The 16308-nt window shown below is 43.2% G+C and overlaps 1 protein-coding gene and 1 long non-coding RNA gene across 3 annotated transcripts in view; one reads left to right on the top strand and one right to left on the bottom strand.

Annotated features, from left to right (window-relative positions):
* Positions 1 to 9797, bottom strand: part of TTL (tubulin tyrosine ligase) — a 32879-nt gene extending 23082 nt beyond the window's left edge. The window contains exons 1-2 of one of the 2 annotated variants that reach the window (XM_032410477.1): positions 9558 to 9797; positions 6636 to 6714 (exon numbers count right to left, since the gene is read on the bottom strand). In XM_032410477.1, the coding sequence (XP_032266368.1) occupies positions 6636 to 6714; positions 9558 to 9714 (236 nt within the window). In that variant the 5' untranslated portion in view covers positions 9715 to 9797. Of the gene's footprint in view, positions 1 to 6635; positions 6715 to 7184; positions 7402 to 9557 lie in introns of those variants that run through there. The other variant, XM_032410479.1, reaches the window with a different exon arrangement.
* LOC116636080 lies at positions 9203 to 14687 on the top strand. The gene is made up of 3 exons (XR_004300281.1): positions 9203 to 9410; positions 13748 to 13892; positions 14654 to 14687. It is a non-coding gene; the product is annotated as an uncharacterized LOC116636080 (long non-coding RNA).
* Positions 14688 to 16308: the final 1621 nt, after the last annotated feature.

Raw genomic sequence — 16308 nt, 5'->3', positions numbered from 1 at the left:
CAAGCAGGGGGAGTGGCAGGCAGAGGGAGAGCAGGCTCCTTGCCTGATGCGGAACTTGATCCCAGGACCCCGGATCATGACCTGAGCCGAAGGCAGATGCTTAACCAACTGAGCCACGCAGGGGTCCCAAAAAGAAATTTTTAACTCAGATTTAAAATAAAGTTATTTTTAAGCCAAAGGCAATAGAATATGACAATTACTTGAATTCAAAGGAACAAAACCCAATCTATTTCTTTTTTCTTTAAAGATTTATTTTTGAGAGAAAGAGAGAGCACAAGCAGGGAAAGCAGCAGAGGGAGAGGGAGAAGCAGGCTCCCCACTGAGCAGGGAGCCTGATGCGGGGTTCGATCCCAGGACCCTGGGATCATGACCTGAGCCGAAGGCAGACGCTTAATGACTGAGCCACCCAGGCACCCCCAAAACCCAATATATTTCTAACTCACTAAATAGTCAACTCTATCTACATTGGCCAATAAGGTGGCCACTAGCCACACATGGCTTCTGAGTATTTCAAATATGGCCAATGTGACACAGGATCTGAATTTTAAACCTGGTTTAGTTTTAATGTAAAAACTGAAGTATTGTAAAATATTTTTCCATTAATCACAATTGTACTCTTTTGGTAGGATGACATTAACCACTGCATGACCTAAGATATTTTTGTGGTACTGCAGCGTGCATGTCAGGAACATGTGTTTGTAGGAGGATACATAAACACATCACTGTTCTACTCGGGGACAATAGATTGATTCAGTTCAAGTGACTTTATCTTCCATGCACTGATGAGACATTATCTTGTGTTTATTACGCAGACAGCACAAGTTACAACGATAGCTATGTAAATCATAATTGGTAACTAATGTGAAACGTAAAGTTAAAAAATAAGTATGGACAAATTTTTAAATTTAAAACAAAGGAATACTACTGATGCCGAATTTTTTTTTTTTTTTTTTGTCAAGTTAATATGATAGCTTTATTCCCTTTGAGTTTGTGTATTATCCACATCTTCATTGCTGGAATTCCTTTATCAGCTCTTAACCTGACAACCAACTTCATGAACACATCCTCCAGCACATTTCTGGCGTATAGCAGATACGCATTTAGCATGGCTTTGTTAGATAGTGTAAGCTATTTCTTCTTCTCTCAGTTTTTGGTTCTTCTTCTTATTTCTTAATCAAAGATTGATGGAGAACTGAGTGAGGATGCCAAAGCTAGAACTATGACCAGAACAGTAAAGGAAAAAAAAAAAAAAGAACTGGCAGAAGGTATGTCAGAAATTTCATAATGAATGGCAACTGCAACTTGCTATAGCAGAGTAAAATGAAAGAGTTTGTCTGCTGTACAAAGGAGGCATTTTCAGCAAATACATAGTGAATTTCATAAGCAGTTTCCTCTCAACCACCAAACAAAACAAAACAAAAACAAAAAAATGAGAGAGACAAACCAAGAAACAGACTCTTAACTACAGAGAACAAACTGATGGTTACCAGGGGGGAGGAAGGTGGGGGGATGGGTGAAACAGGTGATGGGAATTAAGAAGTACACTTGCTGTGATGAGCACCAGGGACTGTATGTAAGTGTTGAATCACTAACTTGTACACCTTGAAACTAATATTACACCCTATGTTAGCCAACTGGAATTTAAATAAAAACTTAAAAAAAAAAATCAGTGAAATTTGTGGCTGAAATCAGAATTAAATACCTTACAAAAAAATTTTAAACAAAATTTCAACAGGCTCTGAGCTTGTAACTCCAGTCAGTGATAAAATGACATGGATTCTTGCACAAAAAGGAAAACCATTTTTTTTTAAAGATTTATTTATTTTATTTTTTTAATTTATTTATTTGACAGGGAGAGAGATAGCGAGAGAGGGAACACAAGCAGGGGGAGTAGGAGAGGGAGAAGCAGGCCTCCCGCGGAGCAGGGAGCCCGATGCGGGGCTCGATCCCAGGACCCTGGGATCATGACCTGAGCTGAAGGCAGACGCTTAACGACTGAGCCACCCAGGTGCCCCAAGATTTATTTATTTTTAGAGAGTGAGAGAGAGAGTGCGAGTGTGTGAACACACAGGGGGCAAGAAGGGAGAGAATCTCAAGCAGCTTCCCATTAAGCACAGAACCCAACAAGGAGCTCGAACTCACGACCCTTAGATCATGACCTGAGCTGAAACCAAGAGTCAGACACTCAACTGACTGAGTCACTCAGGCGCCCCAAAAGAAAACCATTTTAGGGGCACCTGGGTGGCTTATTCAGTTAAGTGTCTGCCTTCAGCTCAAGTCATGATCTCGGGGTCCTGGGATGGAGCCCCACAACGGGCTTCCTGCTCAGTGGGGAGTCTGCTTCTGCATCTCCCTCTGCCCCCCTCCCCCCTCATGTTCTCTCAAATAAATAAATAAAATCTTAAAAAAAAAAAAAAAAGAAAACCATTTTAGATAGAAATACAGTTAGAGGAAATATTCTGAGGAAAAGAGTAAAAAAGATATTTTACAAAAAGTGAACAGTCTTTGGCTAAGTCACAAACATTGCCCAAGGAGTATAAAACCTTTCTAATAATATCAAAGACTGATTCAAAAGTAAAAAAATCTTAAATATTTTTCTTTAGTTTTAGTTGAGTTCTATGACACGAGATGTTGCCCAATTAATACTTTGGGTATGTTCTGTCTCAAAGAATTTTCAAATACATGAAAAAATATTACTGAATTGTAGCCTTAAAACTATTAACCTTATGGTATAGATATTTTTTTAATCTTTTACATCTGTCAAAGAAGAATTTCACCTATATGTGAAAATTTCTATCGTGCCAGTACTTCAGCTAGGTTGGGTTGAAATCTGACTTACTGGGATTTTAACAGACTGATGCTTCTTTTATTGCTTCATTGTACTGTATGTTACATATTGGAAACACTTGCAGTCAGTTTTCTGAAGCCGGCTCTATGAAAACTATCATGGATACAGTTGTTGAAAAGCTTTAGTATATACTTGCAAATGCTACAATGATTCCCCAGTATGGAACTGTTGAAAGAAACAGAAGACAATGAATTTAATGATTCTGTGTTCTCTGCTGGTGTTCACTGGTTGAGAGATAAAGTTCTACAATTCACTGTATTGTCAACTCCAAATCAGATTTCCTTGCAATAAAAGAAAATGCTTCCCAAATCAAGAAATAATTATTTCACCCAATAATCAAAGATAAAACATGGCAGTGAGATTGACATTTTCTCACCGATATCCACACTGCATATGATCAAGCTAAATTTAAAGGTCCAAGGAAGGGAAAAGAAGATCTTACTTATGACCTAGCCAGACAAGTGTGAAAATGTATGTTTCAACTTCATAATACAAGTCAACAATAATGATTTTACATATTTTTATAACATGACTCAACATGTAGATTTAAGTTGAAATAGCATTATGTAAATTGGCTGCAAAAACTAAAGACCAGTTTGAAGAACACTTTGTTGATATTGCTAAATTTAGAATTTCTTTTCAATTTATTCAATATGTCTTTTGAATTTGATATTAATAATACTGTGTTGACACAAGAGTTAGCAAATTTACTTAACTTGGACATAGTTTTGAAAAGTCAAGTCAACTCTTCTAAAAATATGAACCAATTTTGTCAATGTGCATGTGACTATGACAGGAAAAAGGATTTTTCATTCAGTTACTGAAAAAGTTTATGTGGGAACAACTCAAGTATTAAATCTACTTTTTCAACCATAAATTTTTATGAAATCTAAATACAGGGCAAGTGTTTCAGATGAAAATTTAGTGTCTGGATTAAGATGTTCCAAAAATGTAAAATGCACACCAGATTTTGAAGACTCAGAATGAAAATAAAATATATAAAATATCGCATTAATTGTTTTTTATATTAATATCATGTCAAACATTATTTTGGATTTTTCTGGTCAAATAAAATATATTATTAAAATAAATTGCACCTCTTTCTTTGTACTTATTTTAATGTGGCCACTAGGAAACTTAAAATTACACACGTGGCTAGCATTCTATTTCTGCTGGACAGCATCCTTTGCAATTGCTACATTTCCTCATAAGCCCATTTGAAAAGAAATCACAAAAGGAGACTTATTTATATATACAAGGGAGAAAAACTCACAGTAGGGAAAGAAAGCCTCCACCCTGGGTCAGAAGAAAAGCCATTCAGGGCTCTGAGACTACAGCCTCAGGGCCTTGATGAATTTCTGAAATTCCCTGAAGTATCAGGAGGAAGGGACCTGCTGTAAATGGTCCAGTGGAGAACCCTATCAAGGTTCTGGGAAGCCCTGTAAGGGATGCCCAGTCACACAGCCCATGGGTCCCATTAGTACAGATTAGAACTGTCTTAGCTCAACACTAACTGCTATGGCCATGGGCAACCCAGCTGTCCTCCAGGAGCTGCCATTTTGTCCCACATTAAAATGAGAAAATTACATTCTTAACTCTCTGGAGCCCTTTTGAGCCATACAAAATTATGAGACAAAATGACAAAGGGACAATCAATTCCTGGAACTACCACAATCCCTTGCAGGACACCTGAGAGAATGAAGGAAGCTTATGTGGATGATGACAAGCCCCAGTCTGCATAAGTCATGTCACCATTTATAAGGTGCAATCACAGACCATGTCACATGCCACAGAAGGCACAGAGCAAGTATGATCACCACCATCCACATTTACAGATGGGTCACTGGGATCCAGAGTGGCGTTGCCCAGGGTCACAGAGATCCAGATACCTACTCAGACCCGATCATGACTCCAGCTATGCACTGAGTCCACTTTGTAGCTGCTAACTACGCAAATATGTAGAATGTTAGATATATATATTTTACAGCATCCTCTGTTCATACTTATAAAAGCTAAATTCTACCTTTATGTTCAGATTAAAAAATCATAGTAGAAAAAAGACTGAATACACCTTTTTAAAAATTTTCTAAACGAATAATCTAAATAAACAATCATGTCCCACTTCTACTCTTAGTCCTGGTGAAACAATCTTTTGCATTCTAAGTATGTGAATATGTAATAAGAAGGAGCACCCGGATGGCTCAGTCGGTTAAGCATCTGCCTTCGGCTCAGGTCATGATCTCAGGATCCCGGGATGGAGTCCCGCATCAGGCTCCCTGCTGAGAAGGGAGCCTGCTTCTCCCTCTCCCTCTGCCCCTCCCCTTGCTTGTGCATGCACTCTCCCTCTCTCTGTCAAACAAATAAATAAAATCTTTAAAAAAAAATGTAATCACAGGACTTCACAAAGCCTTGCTCACCTTTAGGGGTAACTGGTGAATCATGAAAATCCATCAGAGAGAGAAGTGGATACATACGTTACTGGGGCCAGAGAGTGTAAACAAAAAGGGAAAAATAATGCCATGAACACCCAACCTAGTAAATAGATGGAGCCCAGAGAGAAATGCGAGTGGGGAAAAGAGCATTTACATTGAGTCATATCTTCCAGTATCTTCTTCCCCATGTGATTTGTTTGGCTACACACACATGTTCATTGGTCATCATGGAAAGAATACTGGAGACCTGTTACAGCCCCAATTTTAGGGGCACTACCCAGTTTTTCCCTACTCAAATGAAAACAGTCATAGCAGTGCCATAATAATAGTAAGAAGAAGAGCTTTTACTTATGTAGTGTGAACTATGAGACAGACATTACTCAAAGCCAGTATACAAATTAACTCGATTAATTCTTACAACAACCCTGAGGTAGTTACTATTACTATTACTACCCTCATTTTATTTACAGAAAAGAAAACTAAGGCACAGAGTCAAATACTATTTATCGCTTTACATTGTCGCCCCATTTAATCCTTGCAGCCACCTTATGAGGTAGATTCTAAGGCTCGGAGGAATGAGGAAATTTGCCCCAGCTAAGAAGAGGAAGAGCTGGGATTAAAACACAAGCTTCTGATCCTAGATCTTAATCACTGTCTAATACTGCTTCCCTCCACCTTACGGTACCGTTCTTCCGACACCTCGCCGTAACTGCACTGCTCAGAGATGGGCGGTGTAGCGGCTACTGTTAGACCCTGCCCGGGTGTCCTTTCTGAGGGGACCCCTGGCTGCTGTGAGGTGGCTCCCAAGAACTTATGCATGCCTTTTCTCCAGGGTCTAGGCCCTGCCCAGAAATGGGGGGTGGGCTACATTTTTCACTCCTCCCTACAGCCAGTGCCTGAGATTGGAGGACAGAAGCCAGGTCCTCTTGTCTCAACTCTGAGGTACCCTTAACTCCTGAGCACCATGGAGTCAGGCTGAGGATAGACTTCAGCTGAAACCGCACCTTTGCTTGGCTTCTTCTCCTGCTGTCTGCCCTCCCCCCGCCAAGTGAGCTTCTCCCAGGAGCCTCCACTTCTTCCCCCCATCAATCACCCACACAAGAAACCTGGCTTCCCCTTCTGCTTCTCAGGAGCCTCACCTAGGAGACAGACAGGCTTTATCAAGCACAAACAGCAAAGTTTTAGACTGCAATCAAAGTAGCACAAAGGATGCTCCAGAACTAGTATCATTGGCTTTTTAGATAAAAGTATTTTTATCCTTTAAAAAAAAAAAATCCCCCATTTTTGCTTAAGTTGCTTCAGGATGAAAGCTAAAACCATTTATGTAATACACTGAAAGGATCTTAAACACTTACTTCACTAAAGAAGCTTTGCGACACAGTTTGTCAGCCCCTCTGTAGTAATTCACCAACTGCATCAGCCCAGGCTCGTGACCTACAAAGGAAAGAGAAGGCTCAGAAGGGAAAGAGGACAGGTGGGAAATGACAATGTCAGCACCAGCATGTAGGAGAGAACAGCTGTGTCATGGCCAGCTTTTCTTCCTCCCATTTCAGGACTGGTTGGCGGAAATGGAACATGCTGTCGCCCTGCACCTGTACTCCCCCTCCGCAGCATGGCACTGGAAACCCTCCCCCGCCCCACAGTGGATATTAAGGTATCAACCTCCCAGGTCTGCCAAAGACCACTGCTGCTTTTGTTTTTTCTTCTTAGGGTGGAAGAGTATTTTCTATTTCACCTCTCTTTGATCCCCACCACACCCCATTCTTGGCTTAACACAGAGGGATTTAATAATTTCTGTACAATACAACTTTAACAGTCATGCTTTGACACCCCTAACCTTGCTTTTCTACAGCCATCAGGGAGGGCAGTAGAACTATGCTATTGCTGTTCTCAAGCATGTCTACCTCTGCGAGCTTCTAGGAGAGCCACAAGAGGTGAACGAAGGTGTGGAGAAGCCATGTCTATAAAATCAGAAGCCCTGAGGACTTTCTTCTGTGTATCCTCCACAGAGAAACTCATCTTCAGTAAATCTTACTGCATGTCCCCTCCTCTATAAAATAGAGCAGAAAGGATACAAACAAAACAAAAGCCTCCACTTTTGTTTAAAATCCTAACAAAATGCATTGAATTTCCAGCAACAGAAATAAAAGCAAAACCAAACAGGGCGCTGAGTGGCTCAGTCAGTTAGGCGTCTGCCTTCAGCTCAGGTCATGATCCCAAGGTCCTGGAATGGAACCCCACATCCGGCTCCCTGCTCAGCGTAGGGGGGGCCTGCTTCTCCCTCTCCCTTTGCCCCTCTCCCCCAGGTCATGCTCTTTCTCTCACTTCGCTCTTTTTCAAATAAATAAAATAAAATCTTTTTTAAAAAGAGTAAAACTAAACAAAGGGAGTTTGAGTAGAAAATGCCAGAGGTAAGAAGGATACATCTGAGAATAGCATATAATAAAATAAAAATATTTAGGCACTAACTAGCTCTCATTGTCTCCCTGGGGCAGATGAACCTGGCTCATACCTCAACTGCCTACCTTCTCACCTCCATGGCACCAGCATTCCCAAGACTTTACTTGGCTCTATAAGCCATCTCCTTGGGTTTCAAACTTTAAGCAAAAACTAAATATCCCTAACAGTGAAGACATATAACCATATGGCTGTGGGACGCTGTTTTCTTTTCCATAAAAAACAAATATTTACTTGTCATCCGTGGACTCTGTGGTACCTGTTTAGGATTTGAACCCTGTAAGTTTCTGCTCCTTCCCCCTAGTCCTAGCACCTTAGCAATGACAACCACCCCTGCTTCAGCCCCTGCAGAGACTTTCCACAGAGGAAAATAAGTCAGTCGGGCAGGGAAATGCAAAAGCAAGAAGGAAATATATGTTCTCAACTATAGGTAGTTCTTCTTTCAGGGAAGGTATTCTCTTTGCTGAGGGCTTCTTGGAGAGACAGGTTAACCAAAGGCAATCTCCAGGCACATTCCCTGTAGTCCCAGATTTCTGGGGGTTGGAATCAGCCCCTCCATGGAGTCTCCATCATACATACATCCTAAATTTGTAGAACAATAAAAAGTTGTCCATGGTACCATTCCAAAGAAAAAATTTCCATAAGGCTATGCTAAACACCCTTCATTCCTGAAATCACTACAACACTACAACCCCCCACCCAAAGGCCCTAATAGCAGCTCACCAGTGGCCAGTCAGTTCCCAGTGGCCTGTTTTCAATCTGCCCATTCAACCTCTCCACCCTCTGACCACACCTATTTCTAAAAACTGTGTCCTCTGCTGGACATTGAACACCGCTCTCTCTGGGTTGCCCTCCACGGCAGGGATGACTTTTCCTCATTATTGATTCTCCTCTCCTGTCTTTGGCAATTCGATCTGGTCCCCACCCCAAGAGAATTCTGGCAAGGAACATGGCCACTGTGAGAGAGGCTGCATCTCCGGGATGACTGCGCAGTGAGAAGCCACGAGCCTGTTCAGGTCAATGGGTTGTAAGTTGAAGTGATCTGCACAACTTCTGGATTACGTCATCTAGATAGGAGCTGCTGGTCCTCTCCTTTCCCCTGCCCCTCCCTATACGCGAGGATGTGGATACGGATGTGGATATGATGCCAAGCCGGCATCAACCATGTGAGTGAAGGTAACTCCCTCGGGATGAGCAGGGCGGAGAAGTGGGACGCAGGGTGAAGCCAGTGCCCTGTAAAATCTGCATTCAACACACAACTGTGGAAACACATTCTTTGGGGAAGCTAAGGAAAGGTCTCCCTGGCTTGGCTTACTTCTGAAACTCCTGCTTTTGGAATCCGGAGGTCTCTTACAAATCCCCAGCTTATCTGAGCCTTCGGGGAGCTGAATCCTCAGGGTTTTCAACACACACAAGGATCCCTCCCGCGCCAACATCAGGCAGGGTGGAATCCTCAGTGCAGAAAATTCGCAAGAAGACTCCAGCCTGAGGTCGTTCGGCGGCTCGGTGGGACCTGGCCCCGCCCCAGCTCGGCCCCGCGCGTTTTGGGGGCGCCCGGCCGGGGCAGTGCGGGAGCGCGCGGCCGACGCCCCCCGGGCTGCAGGGACCCGCCATTGTCCGGGGGCAGCGGCGGCCCCGAATCCGATTTACGGGACGAGAAGGCATGCAAAGCGGTGGGTTTAGACCTTTATGGATCCATTTTCTCTCTGCCCGGGGAACGACGGAGAGGGAGATTTATGACCTTAAGACAAAAGCGCTGGTGCTAACGGGCCGTGGGAGGAGCGGGAGGAGCGGGAGGGCGGGGACGGGGAAGCGCTCACCCAGTCTCCCGAAGGGCAGCCGGTTCCTCTCGCCCAGCATCAGGTTGAACCTGGGGTTGTCGCGCCTCAGCCTCTTCCAGTGGCCGGTGGCGAGCAGCAGCCGCGAGACCTCGGCGTAGACGCTGCTGTTCTCGTCGCGCACCACGAAGGTGTACATGGCGAAGGGCCGTGCGCCCGGGCCGCCCGGGCCGCCGCCGCAGGGACCAGCCGGCCGAGGTGGCGGCTCAGCGCGGAACACGCCCGGGCGCCCGCCGCCGCGCCGGCTCCCGGAGCCACTAGGGTCCCGGTGGCGCCGCGCCCGGGCGCCCGCGCGTCATGCCGGAGGCCGCGCCCCCTCCCGCTCCATCAACTCCTGGCGCGGCCCCGCCTCCGCCCCGTGATGCCGCGCGGCCGCCCCCGCCCGGGCCGGGGTGGGTGGGGCGGGTGTTCGCTGCGGCTCCGCAGAGCGTGCTGGGCCCTGGTGGGGGCTCCCCGGAGGCTGGCGGGGGCGAGCGCGGCTTTGGCGCAGCGCTGGGAATGTGCGACCGAGGGAGACCGGGGACTGCGCGCGTCCCACTGAGTCCTGGGTCCCAGCCAGGGGGCGGTGCCAGCGGAGGATTTCCCCTCCCGCCCCCACTGTTCCAAAGGGACGATTTATGGATAAAAATGAAACGTTCCAAGGCACAATCCCATGTCTGCGGAAGGGAAATTGAAAAGGCAATTCTAAAATTTATGCAGCAATGCAAAGGTCGAAGTATAACAAAAGCAATCTTGAAGAAGAAAGTTGGAAGACTTTACACTACCAGATATCAAGACCTATAAAAGTTACAGTATTTAAGTACAAAGCTACAGTGATTAAGAAAGTATGGTTTGGGCACAGGAGAGACAAGAAGACCAAAGGAAAGGTATCTATCTATCGATTGATAGTTATAGTCACTTGGTTCATAACAAAGGTGACATTGCAGATCAGTGGGGAAAAGGATGGACTTTTCAATAAATGAAGCTGGGTCAGTGGATATACATTTGGAAAACAAAATTAATCTTGACCTTTGTCACACACAAAATCAGTTGCAGATTCATTGTGAGCTGATGCATCTAAATATGAAAGTAAAGCAATAAAGCTTTTAACAGAAAAACACGAGAGAAAATCTTTATGATCTTACACTAGGTAAGGATCTTAAAGAGGACACAAAAATCTCTAGGAATAAAGGAAAAAACTAGTGAATTAGCACCCTTAAAAATAAAAGTTTTCTTTATCAAAAGACACCATCCAGAGAATGAAAAGGAAAGCCACAGAACAGGATATGATGTCTGGTGTGTGTGTGTGTGTGTGTGTGTGTGTGTGTGTGTATACATACATATCTGACAGAGGACCCATATTTAGGATACATGAGGAATTACAAATTAATAATTTAAAAAACTGGCAAGCCAATTAACAAGGGAACTGAGCTAGGTATTTTAAGGGACAATCCAATAGGTGAACTCTCAGCACAAGAGAAGATTTGGAGAAGAGTCATAGGAAGACACTAAATAAGGAATATGTTAGGCTAAAAAGCAAGGCCACATTTAATAGTTGCAGGGCAAGAGTACAAATGGAAACCATATGTCTAAATGTCTACCATATGTCTAAATATTTTAAAGTTCTAAACCATGCCCATAAGCTGCTACATAAAATGTCTATCTTTCCGCCTTACAAATATATAATGATAAGGATGACCTGGGAGGCCAAGAGTTTTAGAATTCTCAGATTCATAGAAGTTCAGTGCCAGAAGTTGGAAATCCTGGGAGAGATGGCCCTGGCCTCCGCCCATGGCCTGCCCCTGTTTCCTCCCTTCCTTGACTGCATCTCCTCACCCAGCACCTCCCACAAACAGCTGCCATTTGGTCAGTGCCCAGCCCTAGGGATGTGCATACCAGCAATGTGATCAACGCTTGGGAGAACAGACCTGGGAAGAAAGCAGTGCAGGCTCAGGACAAGAGCTGGGCTATTTGGACCATGAATTCTGGTTCTCAGGTACCTAGCATAGTCTAGAAAGGGGGGGAGGGGCCATATCCCCTTGCCCTCACAAACGTCTCATTCATAGGGAGGGACATGGCTAGAGTAGGGTCAGACTGGGAGCCTCTAAAGCAAGGACCTTTCTTACATGGGCTTAAGGGTCATACACCTAAGAAACAAGCTTCAGAATCCTCCGCTACCCTTTCCCCTCTCTCTGCTCTTTGTGTCCTATACTTGGACACCAAAACAAGTCAAAATTCTTTTTCTCTCATCATCTCTAACATTACCACAATCACTTTGTGCTTTGGGTTTCACACCTGTCTTCTAGCTGCCCTTCTTGCTTTAGCCCCTTTACCTCTCCAGTCTTCTCTGAACATCATTACCAAATTAATCTTTCTAACACGCAGTGTTCCTCACATCTACCCATACATCAAAGACTGCAATGGCTCACTGAAGCCAGCATCCTCAATTTCAAAGTCATAGCATTTTATTAAGTCTTCCCATTGTAACTTTCTTGCCACATTTACCACACTACTTCAACGAAAGCCTTTGAAGTGCCCTGATCATCATCAAGGTCAAATGAAAGTGTGTTAGATGGAGTTTTAATGTTGAGTGTGTATTAACCCTTCCAAAACTGATGAACCATGTACCAGATGGATCATAAAGTCCCTATTAATCAAAACCTTTAATTAGCTAGCATTTTCCAGCTCACAATTGTGCTGAATAAAATAAGACTAACTATTTCTTTAGACCAAGGTCTTGGTTGCTCTTTAGCACTTTGGAGGTAGGACTGCCTTCTCCTTCAACAGAGCCTTTCGACACCCCTCCCTGAAGAATGCCACTCATACTCTTCTACCCCAGAAAACCTGCATTAAACAAGTCCTTGTTCCAGACAGTGTTCAAGGCATGGAGGACACAGGACGAGGTCCCTGTCCTCACAGAGCTCTGTTCCTGGGGAAGCTTACATTTTTCTGGATGCTACCTAGAGGAATTTAACTAGAGGAGCAAATATCCCTCCAGTTTCTGCTGCTGGAATTCTGGGTTGGAGTGACAGTTGTGAGAACAGGAATGCCTTCTAGAGACACTCACATCTCAACATGTAGGATGAAGCTGCTTAAGTCCATATGGCACCTGAGTCATTTTCTCCTCTATTTCCTGTTCTTCCTAGATGCAGTAACTCCCACACAGAGATGAAGGAAAATAGAAAAATAACTCAGTGAGCTGCACTCAAAGGCCATTGTGAAACCTAGAGTTACAAGGCGTCAGTGACTGTGAGGTGCTGCCCATGCCTCCTACCCAGAGACCTCCAGTGGAGCCCATGCTCTCTTTTTGCCTGGGCCACGTTGCTACAGCATGATGCATGCTAAGAGTTTGCACATAGGGTAACAGGACTGTGAATGACCAACTTAATTAGATACTGGTGGCATCTTTTCTTTTTTTTTAAATTTTATTTATTTATATGAGAGAGCGAGAGAGAGTGCCCATGCACATGGGTGGAGGGGAGGGGCAGAGGGAGAGGGAGAAGCAGACTCCCCGCTGAGGAGGGAGCCCTGAGATCATGACCCGAGCTGAAGGCAGATGCTTAACTGACTGAGCCACCCAGGTGCCCTGGTGACAGCTTTTCAAATGAATAAAAATATTAATAAATTTAAGATAATTTTCCCCATCCCATAAATAACTAGTGGTGCTAAGGAGACAGGAATACACAAGGCATTTGAGAGGGGAGAATCATCAGGGAAAATTTCTTAGAAGAAATCAGTTTTGAAACCATTCTAGAATGGGAGGAAACTGAGTCCTATCCTTATTGACCAAACGAAAGGCCAAAGCCTACATCTTCCTCTACCCAATTTATCCCTAAAGCTCATCTGACTTTGGCTATCACTAAGGATACATCAACAATTTAACATCAAGGTTTTACATAACTCCTGAGGCTGCCACTGGTGAAATTCTCTTCCCCTCAGATATTCCTGGGAGGGTGCATCTCATGCCAAGCCTCACCAAACCTCCTCTGTGGTTCACCAGCCTGCAGGGTGAATCCTACCCTTCTCTGGGCTATGTTGCCTGGTGTTCTCCCAAAGCTGGAAAGGCCATATAAGTGTCCCTGATGTCTCTACCAAAAGGGAAAGACTGCCTCTTCATAGAGTTCCCAATCCTAGAATAGAGCAAAGGAGTGATTCTTCTATTGTCTTTGATTCTACTGAAATTCTCGTTTCAGCTCCAAGCCTCCACTCCAAAACCCAGCCCCCTGCTCCTCCAGGCAGATCACCTCTCAGCCTGTCTGGAATACTGGTTGCAGCCCAGCTGAAAGAGCCTGCTCCATCTTGGGTGGATTCCTAAGAATTGAATTGCTGTGTCCTATGGTAAATTTATGTCTAATTTTTTAAGACACTACCAAACTGTTTTTCAAAGTGGATCTAGCATTTTACATTCCTACCAGCAACGCACAAGGGTCTTAATTTATCTGCATCCTTGATAACACTTGGTATTGTCTTTTAAATTTTTATTTATTTTTTTAAAATTTTATCTATCCATTTATTTATCTAGAGAGGGCATGAACAGGGGGAGGGGCAGGGGGGAGGGAGAGAGAAAATCTCAGGTAGGCTCCCTGCTGAGTGGGAAGCCTGACTTGGGGCTCAGCCGCATGACCCTGAGATCATGACCTGAGCTGAAACCAAGAGTGGGTCACTGAACCAACTGAGCCACCCAGATGCCCCAAGAATTCTTTTTATACTTTGGATAGAAGCCTCTTATCAGATATATGATTGGTAAATATTTCTCCCAGTTTGTTGTTTATCTTTTCATTTTTAATGATGTCTTCTGTAGTGCAAAAGTTTTAAATTTCAATGAATTCTAATTTACTGATTTTTTTCCTTTTATGGATTTTAAAGCTATAAATTTCCCACTAACTATGACCTTAGCTGTATCCAATATATTTTGATCTGTTGTGCTTTCATGTTCATTTAATTTGAAAAATTTTCTAAGTTTCTTTGTGATTTCTTCTTTGATCTATAGGCTATTTATTAACGTGTTGTTCAATTTTTAAATATTCAAGGATTTCCCAAATTTCTTTCTGTTGTTGTTGTTTTTTCTTTTAGATTTTATTTATTTATTTATTTGACAGAGAGAGGGAGAGAGCACAAGCAGGGGGAGCGGCAGGCAGAGGGAGAGGGAGAAACAGGCTCCCCGATGAACAGGGAGCCCGATGCGGGACTCGATCCCAGGATCCCAGGATCATGACCCAAGACGAAGGCAGACACTTAACCGACTGAGCAAGCCAGGTACCCCTCTGTTGTTGATTTCTAATTTAAGTCTATGGTGGTCAGAGAATATACTTTGCATAATTCTAATCCTTCTTATTTATTGAGACTTATAGCCTAGCATGTGGTCTAGCTTGGAAATGTTCCACGCGTGATTGAAAAGAATGTGTCTTCTCCAGTCATTGTGTAGAGTGCTCTGTATAAGCTAATTAGGGTGCCTTGGTTGATAGTACTGTTCAAGTTTTGCTAGTTTTCTGACTAGTTGTTCTATTAATTATTTAAAATTGGATTTTGTATTTTTTTAAGTAAACTCTACCCCTCATGTGGGGCTTGAACTCATGACCCCAAGATTAAGAGTTACATAATCTATTGACTGAGCCATCCAGGCACCCCTAAAATTGGGTTTTGAAATTTGCAACTATAAATGTATATTTCTCCTTTTAATTCTGTCGGTTTTAGTTTCATGTATTTTGGAGCTGTATTGTAAGGTGCATTTACACTTAGAGTTGTTATATTTTATGACATATGGACCCTTTTTATCATTATGAAACGTCCCTTTTGTCTCTAACAATATTTGTTGTCTTAAAGACTATTTTATAATAACAGAGTTATGTGTATCCATTTTTTTTTTTAGGGCTGCTAACAAATGGGGTGGCTTAAAACAACAGAAATTGCTTCTCTCACAGTTCTGAAGCCGGAAGCCTGAAATTAAGGTGTCATCAGGCCATGCTTTCTCTCAAGGCTCTAGGAAAGAATCCTTCCCTGTCTCGTCCTAGCATCTGGTAGTCATCAGCAGTCCCTGGTGCTCTTGGCTTAGATCCCTCCAATTTCTGCCTCCAACATCACATGGCAGTCTGTCTGTTTCTCTGTCCAAATTTCTCTCCTCTTATAAGGACATCAGTCATTGAATTAGGGCCTACTCTAATCTAGTATGACCTTATCTTAACTTGATTACATTTTTCAAAAACCGTATTTTTATTTTTATTTATTTATTTTTTTAAGATTTTATTTCTTTATTTGACAGAGAGACACAGCGAGAGAGGGAACACAAGCAGTGGGAGTTTTCGTGTTTTTGAATCAAGTTTGTGTCTCTGGTAGATAGAATTGGGTCTTTGCCTTTTTTTTTTTTTTTTAAGATTTATTTATTTATTTCAGAGAGAGAGAGAGAGCATGAGTGTGAGGGGCAGAGGGAGAGGGAGAGAGAATCTCCAGCAGACTCCGCACTGAGTGCCGAGCCCGAGGTAGGGCTGGATCTCCCAACCCTGAGATCATGACCTGAGGCCAAATCAAGAGTCGGTCACTTAACTGACTGAGCCACCCAGGTGCCCCTGGGTGTTGCTTTTTTATGCTGTCTGTCAATCTCTATGTTTTGATTAGGGTGTTTAGAGAATTCAGGTTTAACATAATTATTGATATTAGTTATACATTTGTCATTTTGCTATTTGTTTTCTATCTTCTCCTTCTTGATTGCCTTCTTTTATGTTAAATAAATGTTTTCAGTATGCTATTTTATTTATTT

The sequence above is a fragment of the Phoca vitulina genome, unplaced genomic scaffold (genome assembly GCF_004348235.1).
Source record: "Phoca vitulina isolate PV1807 unplaced genomic scaffold, GSC_HSeal_1.0 scaffold12, whole genome shotgun sequence".
In the NCBI taxonomy this organism is placed as follows: domain Eukaryota; kingdom Metazoa; phylum Chordata; class Mammalia; order Carnivora; family Phocidae; genus Phoca; species Phoca vitulina.
The sequence above is the reverse complement of the archived record's forward strand: the minus strand, read 5'-3'. Positions and strand labels throughout refer to the sequence as shown.